Here is an 11,725-nt window from a genome sequence, read left to right on the forward strand (position 1 = left end):
CGCAAAGTGTTCCAAGAGAAACAGTGCACTGGGGCTTTCGACTCGGACACTAATGCTTCTTACCTTGCAGAGAGATACAGTATCTGGTGGTGGCGGTAATGGAAGGCCTTCTAAGGACGCACTCTCGCTCGCTCTCTCCGGCGACCCTTTGTCTTTGGGGTGTGAGGTCAAACATTTAAGTGCCGAGCGACGGAGTAAAAACGGAACCACAGACAAAGGCATTTCAGATTCAGCTGGAGGCCCGGAGGTGGTTTATTTGTTTCTTGATCCGCACAGTTTTACTTTGTCCATTTGTCACTCAGAACATAAAGAGAAATGTCCTCTCTTAAAAGACAGAGTTAAAGTGCTGGAACCTGATAAAGCCATATAAAGTAAACCAGCCTTGTGTTTAAAACAATACTAAGTAACTTGTTTACCTTAATAAATCCTTTCCGTAGTCCCTCTGGCAGTAATACAAGTGTTAATGGGATGATAGGAGGGTCTTTCCTGTCCCTCTTGCTTGCAACTTGGCGGCCACTGGACCGGAGTCACCAATACACACTAATAGAATCACGAAGAAGAAGCTAACAGGCTAACGGGCAAAGCTAACTGCGGGCTAGCACCACTTTAAACAGTATTTACAACCTTGTTTGAGTGAAAAAAATAATTTCCATTCTGTAATTGGATGTACAATATCCCTCTCTCCCTTTGTCTTTACTCTCACAGACAATTAATAAGTTAAAAAATCGAAACTTGCAACGACACCTGCAGTTAGGCTTATAGATACAGACGGCATCTCTAGAATCACCCATATGGTCATGTTTGAAAACAGTTAAAGGGGAAAACAATTTGGAGAAAACTACTTTAACAAATGCTGAATTATGAATATAGTTTTCTACTAAATAAAGATACAAAGACATGGAGAGGAGCAAAGTGGTTCAACAGCCCATAAATACACTAATAACGGAGATGCTAACACGATGCTTCATGTTAGCATCGTGCTAATGCTAACGGTCCGCTAGCGCTAGCTACAAAAAAACATGTTTTTTTGCTTCTACTGAACAATCTGTTTGACTCGATTTTACGATTCTGTAAAATCTCTGTTTTTATCTGTCTGTTTTCAAAAGCATGAATTAACTGTATTAATTTGATTTATCTTTATTATATCTTTAAACATTGTTGCATTTGGGGATTGTAAACTACTCTATCAGTAAAATACGTAAGACTTTATTCTTTATTACAAGTTTTTCTATGAAGCAAAATGTGTTGTGTATATTTTCAAATAATGAATGACCATGTGGACCGGAAGGTTTTTTGCACAGCGGTTTGTGTTTGGTGATCCAAGTAATTGTGCAAGACGCCAAATTCCTTCTATTTGCTGATCTCAGCTGACAACTGTGGATTCTGAGGCCATTTATCTGACTGGGTGGTATTCATCTTTTTATCTAAATCGCTTTAGGCATGCTCTGTGTAATTGAGTGGTCAAATCTGGGATGCAGCTTGTGTTGTGCATACTTCTCAGCAGCATGTTGGCACCGGTTCATTTCGAGACAACACGGCCATTCAGTGAGCGGACAAGTGCAAAACTGCCATGAGCGGAGCAGAGTTTAAGCGCAGGGCTAATAAAGACAGTATGCAGTTGACAGCCAGTGCAGTTCTGCGGGGCGAGAGGCCAGAATCCTCGAGTTCCTGCCCTGTTTGAGAAAAGATCAAATGCTCATGGCAACAGCTGTGAGGCCGCATGCTCTCCTCATTTAGCCACTAGATGGAAACAATGGCCCCTGCTCTGCACTGTCACAGAAGTGTTCATTTGCTACGCGTTACATGCTGTGATATTTAGAGATACTCACTCAAAACATCTCTTTATAAATGCATTGTTAGCCTGTGTTGTGTGTGAATCGAACAGCATCAAAGTGAGGGCATTGTGGCTGATCTCTTTCTTCAAGAGCATTTTTACCGGCGACAGAAAAAGGGAGAAAGTTACCATCAAGTGAACGGGGTCAGCCCTATGTTCCCCGGTACCTCGCCCACTATCCTTAAAGGTGCATTATGCAACTTTTTAATGCAAAAAAAAGGTGATATTTGTGCGTATTTGACCTTGTAGTGACCCAGTAGCTGTATGAGGGGTCAGCATGGCGCCTTTACTTTCCATTATAGTGGTCTCTACAATTCTCTAAGTTAGATTGATTTGTACGATTTCTGGTTAGAGGGTCCGTCCGCAGTGAAAACCTTCCTAACATTTGATCCTGGAGCGTCCTAGAGACCACTGTGATGGAAAGTAAAGGCTCCATGCTGACCACTCATACAGCCACTGGGTCACTACAAGGTGAAATACACACAAATATAAACTTTTGGCTAGGGCAGGGTCAGGGTTGCTGATTAATATATGTGTGACGTTTCACTCTCATGACTTTAAACCTTTGGAATTTATATAGTACTAGTCTAGTACTGAAAAATGCGGGTCAGGAAGCGGGTCGGGTGCGGGTTGTTTATACATAGACCCGCGCATCACTGGTACGCACCCCAAGTCAAGTAGTGTCGCTACAAGGTTACAGTAAACATGGTTGTGTAAGTCGTACCAGAGTTTTAGTTCTAAAGCCCTTGTCTGTGCTATTTTAGGGTTAGGTGAGAGGCAAGTCATGATAATTACTATATCAATGTATCATTCAATAGATAACGGATATACAATACATTTTTATGCCCAGTATTTGTAGTCTGTACATGTGCTACCATTCTCCCCTTATATCTTCTATTAACCTTAATGGGGCAAGATGCAAGTTGCCATTTTATACTCACTGCTGCCACCTCAGGTCATACGTGTAACTGCACCTTCTATATTAAGCTCGTGCATGACGGCAATTCGGACCCAAAGTAACAACTATTTTAGTGACAATGCAGGATTCCAACAATGTTTTAAGGCAGTGTTTCTCAACCAGGGGTACGGGGAGGACCTAGCAGGGGGTACTTGGAACTATTTCAGTTTGAAAAAAGGGGAAAATGTAGCATCATTTTTTTTTATAGGAAAAGCTATATTTTTCAGTAAAATGGTTGCTTTGGGAGTATTTTACGTTTATTTGGACTGCAACATTAAGTAATTACTTTTTGAATAAACTGTAACACCCTTGAGGTAGGGGGTACACGGTTGACCAATGAAAGGCATAAGGGGTACGAAAGACAAAAAACGTTGGGAACAACTGTTCTAAGGTGTAGAATGAGCCCAGCCTTATTCACCACAACTGCCTCTAAAATCCTGCACTGTCACTCAAAAACGTGTTGCTTCGGGTCATGTACAGGCTTAATATAGAAGGTGCAGCTACATGAATGACCTGAGGTGGCAGTAGCGAGTATAAAATGGCGAACCCCTCATCTAGCCCCTTTAAGTTGCATCATATTTCATGTTTATTGCAGCTTGTGTGGTATTTTAGGATATGATTATGCACTTTTAGAATAAAGGGTTGCAGTCATTTTTATGCTTTAGAGTTGACAGTCTCTTTAGAGTCAATCATATCATTTATCGTGATATTTTCCAGCCTCAATATATCGAACTTCAAATTTCCTATCGTGACAGGCCGACCTCCACGGCACTGTAACCACCCAGTTTAGACGACACAGCTCAAGAACTTTGCCGACGCAATATAACAAACTTCATCTAAAATTAGCAAACTTTTATAGGATTTGCTTTTCTGTTTTCCCTCGTCGATCGCCTCAGTGTGCCCCAACATCTGCGGAAACGCTGCGAGTTACAGTCGGTCCTGAAACAATAAATCTCTAAACATTAGCACTAACGATGACAGAGTAATAATGACTCAGCAGCGCTACAATGCCACTGGGACTATCATTTTACTAGAACTGTGGGCTATTCTCTACAAGACAGAAGCAGCAAAACAAACTACTCTGTTTAACGCTGGCAACTTGGCAGACGGAAAGGGGAATAAACAATTTGTTCCCGAGAACTCCCAAAGCGTTTGCGAAACAATAATGGCTTTATTTATACATTGTGACCGTTAATAGAGACAGATTATCAACTCTTTTTTTTGCAATAGTGCATTAGAAACATGTCTTTAGCTAAACAGTTACCGTTGTCAATACACCTTTTATATTGCCTGGTTATAACGTCGCTTCGCTGCATAATCTACAAATCAAACCTGTTGGTGTTTATGAGCGTAGTTGCCTGGTAGACTATACAACATTCAGCCACAAATTACTTGAGTGCAGTGGAATGGCTGGGTTTCTTCACAACATTGTATGGGTGGGTAATATTTTGTGGAGATGGGGGGATAGGTAAAGCGTCGGGTTTGGTCTGGGTCAGGTCTAAGAAAAATACAGTGGTACATAAAACTTAACTCTGACAAAACTCATTCATTAAAACAGACTTTATTTTTATGTTATAACAGGCACAAACCACAAATATGTATGTAACATTTTAAACTATTCCTAAACCTAACCTTAAAGGGACTATACATTGTTAAAAATGTTAAAACTATTTATTTTCCTCCCCCTACATGTCCAGCCATGTCCTGTGTAGAATGAGCTCAGACCTGTTCACCACAACTGCCTCTAAAATCCTGCACTGTCACTCAAAAAGGTGTTAATTCGGATCTGAAGTGCCGTCATGCACAAGCTTAATATAGCAGCTGCAGTTACATGTATGACCTGAGGTGGCAGTAGTGAGTACAAAATGGCTAACTTGCATCTAGCCCCTTTAATTAGAATGGCACATAACATGTTGAAATGGTTAAGTGAAATATCATAATAATATCGTTATTGCGATATTGCGCAGCCGTATCGCAAATCACAAGTTACTTCAATATCGTTCAGCCCCAGCAAAAAAGTAACAATAAAGTGAGGAAAAAGTTACCAAATTGCAAAAAAAAAGACCAAAAAATGTGATGAAAAAGCAGCAAGGAAGAAAAGATAAGATCATCCTTTTATTGATCTCACAGTGGAGAAATTCACTTGTTGCATTCGGCTCTCAAGCTCTCTCAGCGCAAAATAGACAGGAAATGTGCAAACAGTTAAAGATATCAAGGTCAGCATTGGCAGTGCAAAGTTACAGTCCTAGTGCAGGTTGTCAATAAGTGACGCTAATACAGAGAATATGAGAATATTGCACGTAGTTTACAGTTACAAAAAAGAAACAAAAACGTGACGTGGAAACACAACTCAGAAAAATGTTAGATCAGTTTTGTAGGTCCCCCCTGGAGCCGCCACCTTAACGTGGTGGAGGGGTTTGAGCACCTGAATGATCCTGGGAGCTCTGTTGTCCGGGGCTTCGTTCCCCTGGTAGGGTCTCATGGCAAACAGGTCCGAGGTGACGGGTCAGACAAAGAGCGGTTCAGAGGCCCCTTATGAGAGACCAACAGGCCCGGTTTGAACCATGAGGCCGTCCTTCTGTGGACCCGCCACCTGCAGGAGGAGCCATAAGGGGCTGGTGCAATGTGATTTGGGCAGATCCAACAGCTGCCCCCACGACGCGGCAACGGACAAATGGAAGAAAATGGATGGATGGATGGATTAGATTTGGGTAAAGTCGAACCGGAGAAGATGCATTCGATTGGTGATTGTTTAAGAGGTTAAACAATCACCAAAGTATCAGCAGCAAAGTCCCTGCTAAAGCATCTCCACGTTTGTCAAATATTAAGAGATTCCCAACCATTTGCTGATGTCTGCCCAGCACATGGAGAAGAAAAAAAAAAAGAAAAGGAAAAAAAGATAAATATTATGTGAAGTTCCTAGAGGGTATTTCTGATGAAAACACAATGCAATCAACAGCAAAAAGTAAATAAAAACTCTTCCTCCACGATATTGCACCCTAGAATTGGAAAGCCATCAATATTGAGCAGATAAGCCTCTACCTCTGGCACTTATACTTCAAAAACTTCTAATCTTTATTTTGAATTTTATCATCAACAAACGCATGTGCTTTCACGCATTATAAGTCACCAAAGAATGACGTGTTGCAGGGTTTGACATTAACAGGGGCGAACTGGCCATATGTCCATTCTGGAAGAGCACAGAAGGGCCCGCCTCAACCGAGCTTTACCCAAATCTAAAAGCTAAAAAGAAAAGCATCAAAATAGTGAGAAAAAGAGAAAAACACGGACAAAAAAACACAACAAAAAATGATAGAAAAAATAATTAAAAATTCAACAAAGATGTGACAAAAATGGGACAAAAATTCAACAAAAATGGGACAAAAATTCAACAAAAATGTGACAAAAATTCAACAAAAATGTGACAAAAATTCAACAAAAATGTGACAAAAATTCAACAAAAATGGGACAAAAATTCAACAAAAATGTAACAAAAACTCAACAAAAATGGGACAAAAATGAGAAGGAAAAAAAAACATACAAAAGGTGACACAACACAGCAACAGCGCGAGGAAAAAGGTCAGTTTTGTGGGTCTTAGCTTTCAAATGAGGTGTTACACAGCCAAAAAAGGACAGAATGCATTTGGTTTAGGCGGGTGGTAAGAGGTTAAAATATGTATTTGTCGAAGTGTCACAATTACGCTAATGTGGGCCAGGCTGGTCAGAGTCCAGGGCTGTTTTTCAGTCCCAGTCCACCCCTGGACATTAACACAACCCAGTTCGGCTTTACCCAAATCTAAAAGGTTACAGCTTATAGGCGGGTGTAACGCCACATTTGAAAGAGAGTCTAGAAAAAAAAAACGTGAAAAATATAAAGACAATTCTCTTTCTAATTAGGCTATCGCGAGGCCTCTAAAAACCCAAATTGGCCAGTAGCGTTTAAGACCAGTAGGCAATCAGTGCACGTGCAAAAAAGGTGAACAGTCGAATCATTATGTCATTATTAGGCTATCGGATAATGTGTGCAGTTCGGCGCAGTCCCGCAGCATGACCTTAAATTTGGCCCGTCTTCCAGCATCAATCTCTGCATTTATTACGAGCGAGTGGGGGGAAAATGTGCGCGTCACGGAGCCCACCCCTCGCTCCCTTTCTCTCGCTCTCTCTCCGCGACACCAGTCCCGCTGAGCTGCTCTCCAAAACTCCAGTGTCGAGCCTGAACGCGGACAGCGCGGAGCAGCGGGGCCAGAGTCACAATATTTCAGCCACTCCGTCTTTTTTGGAACCGCTATAAACACCAAACGCAGCTTTTTTACGCGTGTTTGTAAGTGAGCGCGCGCACGATTTGGAGGATTTCGCTCCTGACTCGGCCGGATCGTTCTCATTATTCAACTTTATCCACGAGTCGAAGTTTTTGAGTCACTTTCCACGGACCTCTGCGGGCTGTTTGTGGGATTATCTGTTTGATTTCTAAGCAAAGAGCCCCGGACTATTGAGCTTTTGCTGGTGTTTTTTGGTTAAACGGAGCCATTGAAGTCGCGTCCGGAGCTGCCGTCGCAATGTGGGGAATAGCGGGGCTCTCTGCGTAAGCGACCCCGCGTTTGAGACTCTTTCATGTTGATTTTAAATAGACAGTGACTCGCTTTATGTCTACAAACATGGGCATGGATGGCTGTCCTCTAAAGGTGGCGATCTTCCTGTGGTGTTTGCTGGTGATTTCTGGCTCCACTTTCGAGATCGGCTCCTACGACTTGGAGCGGGACAGACCAGCGAAGTGCGAGCCCATCGAGATACCTATGTGCCAGGGGATCGGCTACAACCTCACCCGCATGCCCAACTTCATGGACCACGACGACCAGAAGGAGGCGGCTATAAAGCTGAACGAGTTCGCCCCTCTCGTGGCGTACGGCTGCGACGTGCACCTCCGCTTTTTCCTCTGCTCCCTGTACGCCCCCATGTGCACGGACAAAGTGTCAACCTCCATCCCGGCCTGCAGACCCATGTGCGAGCAGGCCCGGGAGAGATGCGCCCCGATCATGAAGAAGTTCAGCTACACCTGGCCGGACTCGCTGGACTGCTCCAAGCTGCCCACCAGGAACGACCCCAACGCGCTGTGCATGGAGGCCCCCGAGAACGAGACCAGGGCGGTGGAGGGCAAGAAGGGCGAGGGCATGCTTCCTGTGCCCCCTCGCCCCCGGCAGCCTGGCACCAACACCAACCGCTCGCCGAACACCATGGGCTCCTGCGAGAACCCGGACAAGTACCAGTTCGTGGAGAAGAGCCAGTCCTGTGCCCCTCGCTGCTCCCCCGCCGTGGACGTGTTCTGGTCCCGGCAGGACAAGGACTTTGCCTTCATCTGGATGACGGTGTGGTCCATTCTGTGTTTTGTCTCCACAGCCTTCACCGTTCTGACCTTCCTCCTGGAGCCGCACCGCTTCCAGTATCCGGAGCGGCCCATCATCTTCCTCTCCATGTGCTACAACGTCTACTCGGTGGCCTTCATCATCCGCTCAGTGGCCGGCGCTGAGAACATCGCCTGTGACCGCGAACATGGAGAGCTGTACATCATCCAGGAGGGCCTAGAGTCCACAGGGTGCACCATAGTCTTCCTCATCTTGTACTACTTTGGCATGGCCTCCTCTATCTGGTGGGTCATCCTGACGCTCACCTGGTTTTTGGCTGCGGGGAAAAAGTGGGGTCACGAAGCTATTGAGGCTCACAGCAACTACTTCCACATGGCGGCGTGGGGCATCCCCGCGCTGAAGACCATCATCATCCTCACCATGCGGAAGGTGGCAGGGGACGAGCTCACAGGGCTGTGCTATGTGGGCAGCATGGACTCGGGCGCATTGACAGGCTTTGTTCTTATCCCCCTCTCCTGTTACCTGGTCATCGGCACCTCCTTCATCCTCACCGGCTTCGTGGCTTTGTTCCACATTCGCAAAGTCATGAAAACGGAAGGCACCAACACGGAGAAGCTGGAGAAGCTCATGGTGAAAATCGGAATCTACTCCATCTTGTACACAGTGCCAGCCACATGTGTGATCGTGTGCTACTTCTACGAGAGGCTCAACATGGACTACTGGAAGCTGCGAGGAGAAGAAGTGAAGTGCGGGGCTTTTAACAGCCACAGCAATGACTGCTCACTGCCGAGCTCGGTGCCCACAGTGGCCGTGTTCATGCTGAAGATTTTCATGTCACTGGTGGTGGGCATCACCAGTGGAGTGTGGGTGTGGAGCTCCAAGACCCTGCAGACTTGGCAGGGGCTGTGCAGTAGGAAACTGGCAGACAGGACTAGTAACAGAAAGCCATGCAACAGTGTGAGCTGCAGCAGCACGCAATGCCACTACAAATCTCCTGCTGTGATGCTGCACATGGCCAAGACTGAGCTGCACTCAGACAGCCCCACACACGTCTGAGTGATGAGGAGCAGGTACACACTGCTCTGGGAAGGGAAAAAGACTTGAGTGGTGAATTGAACTGTTACTATTCTGCTGCTGCCAAGGGACACACAGGTACAGGCGTCACTATGAGAAGCTATCACAGTATTTGTTGCATCAAGGAAATATTCAGTATTGTTATGCATATTCTTCTGTTCCATGTTGTTTTGTGCAGTAGACATGCCCAGTGTAGCAAAAACTAAATATTCTTTTAAAGGGAGATATCTTTGTGGGCATGATAATATGTAAAATATGTGCATAAATGTGTTATTTATTGTAAATATATTTAATTTAAATTCACCTTGACTCTGTTTAAAGGCATTTATTGAAGTTTTTAGGTCAAGGAAAAAATAAGTGCCTTTTTAAGAACATGGTTCTTGCATTTTGGAAGTGAATAAATTGTGGATTTAATGTTTATTACTGTTGTTGTCATCTCAATTATACATAGTGTGAGATTTATATTTGGGACAAAAGATGCTTTATTTAACTGTCTCAGCTGCTGGGAAATGTTCATGCATTGTGCTTTCTCCCAGAAGCATCGCCAACAATGATCCTCAAAGAGAATTGCTGATCAACAGAGTGACAAAGCCCAGCCGTATAATGTTTGCATCACCATCTTTAAAATGCAGCAGCAGTTTGCGGAGGAATATATTTAATTAATGGCAGTTTTAATCCTTGCCCCAGCATCAGTGTTGTTGCCCCGTTCCTGCTCCATTTGATCCCTGTGCAAACACTCTGCACTTTGATGTAAGAGGACAAATCTGAAGTGGATTTCAGCCCATTGCATGGTTTCACTGACAGCTTTGAGTGCAGCACAGACACTCCACACGGTTATTCATCGAGGCGGATTAAAAACTTCACTATTCACATTTAGTTCTGCTTTGGCTTTTATGTTTGATAAGAGCGAGGCTTTTTCATTAAAAGATTTCAGCGATACAAAAGGATAGCTGAATTTTTCCCTTTGAATGTGGAAACAACGTGCAATTAATGATTTAGTATTAAGTGCTTCATGATTCAGAGTGAAAACTATGCATAGCATTATTTTTCATTAAATAAATAACCTACGTTCGTTTTGCAGCCAAGGTTTCACTTTTTATGATGCACTGGAGTCACCACGAACTCAGATGGTTCATAAATGAGTGAAAATAAATAGCTTTTACATTACGGGACTTTTACCATTGAAGTGCCAGTGTAAATTACTGCCACACATTGCAAGTCATTTTGCAGCAGGACACAGTGGAAATTGCAGTGTTTGACAGTCCGCAGAGGTGACGGTTTATTATTATGCCTGTGTAATACTGAGCTGCTGTGTCACTTTGAGCACATGGTGCTGGGTGACAGCATGGAAACAGTGTAATGATGGTGTCCATGCATTAGGCACAAAGTGGGTGTGCACAGCTCACTACAGATGACATGTATAAAGGTTCACTTTCTCACATTCCTGCAGTGGTAGCTCAGGTTGTTTCTTGTTATTTTACAAGACTTCCATCAACAGAATAAATCAAAGTAGCCTCATGTGTTCAGAGTAAACCAGCTGCAGTTCCACTCTGCACTGTAGTGCAGCCCTGTGCAACGCCTCGGTTAACTCAAATTAGTTATTCCTTCCGTCTTTAGAACACAGTGTGAATTAACTACCAGCATCCTCCCTCCCGCCCGGCTGTTTTCATTACTCAGCCATTGTAGACATTGTCCATGGCTTGGCAGGCTAGCGCTGCAAGTCCTGGACTCTGACACCGTACGGATCATATTTTAGAAGGAAAAAAACGGCAGTGTTTTTGTTGGAGCATGCTCTGCGCAGCCAGATCCTCGACTGGTGGTGTTTCAGCCACATGTTCCAGTTCATGGGCGTCTGCAGAGGGGGCACGTGCTCCCTCACCAGTTCACACTCCGCTGACATGACCTGCTCCGGCCCGAGCACTTGCTGCGTGGGACACAAAGCAGCCAGTCCCACCTGCGCTAAGCTCCACTGATTAGATAGAAAAAGGGTTAAGGACGCAGGGCACGTTGCTCTTTTACTTTCCCTTCTCAGGAATTCTAGATTTATTTTAATACCTTTCCAAGATGGGTTGTTATAAGCTTCAAAGGTCAAGAGGAATGCCATGTTAAACCAGTCACATCCTTTTCCTTTCCCTTTTATCGCTACATTTCCAGGTCACTGACAGATATTTTTATGTTCACAGAGGCAAAAAAAAAAAGCCACATTTTTGTTCCATAAGCAGGGTTTTTTTTTTGAGCTGCGGTTCCGTTGGCGCCGGACAGCACCTTCCACACACCTGAGGTCAATAGAGCAGGAGAAGTGCCGGCCAAGACCCCGCCCCGTGGCCCAATATATGTCAACATTACAGGAATAAGTACGTTGGGTCACGGCAGAAACATTTAGTCTGGCTGGTTATGTGTGTTGCTTTTCTCTCTTGCAATGGAGGGTGGAAGGGGCCAGAGAGGGTCACACTGAGCAAGTGTTAGGACGAAAAGTGAGATAAGCCAACAGGACGGCCA

General features: G+C 44.3%; 1 protein-coding gene across 1 annotated transcript; it reads left to right on the top strand.

The window, feature by feature from the left end:
* Positions 1-7,058: 7,058 nt before the first annotated feature.
* fzd9b (frizzled class receptor 9b) lies at positions 7,059-9,249 on the top strand. Its single transcript, XM_079580518.1, has one exon. The coding sequence runs from the start codon at positions 7,436-7,438 to the stop codon at positions 9,206-9,208; it is 1,773 nt and encodes a 590-aa protein (XP_079436644.1). The 5' UTR covers positions 7,059-7,435; the 3' UTR covers positions 9,209-9,249.
* Positions 9,250-11,725: the final 2,476 nt, after the last annotated feature.

This window comes from Gobius niger (assembly GCF_951799975.1).
Source record: "Gobius niger genome assembly, chromosome: 1".
Lineage (NCBI taxonomy): Eukaryota > Metazoa > Chordata > Actinopteri > Gobiiformes > Gobiidae > Gobius > Gobius niger.

Excerpts from the sequence above, each read along its gene's own strand:
- fzd9b (XM_079580518.1), top strand. The coding sequence starts at position 7,436 with ATGTCTACAAACATGGGCATGGATGGCTGTCCTCTAAAGGTGGCGATC.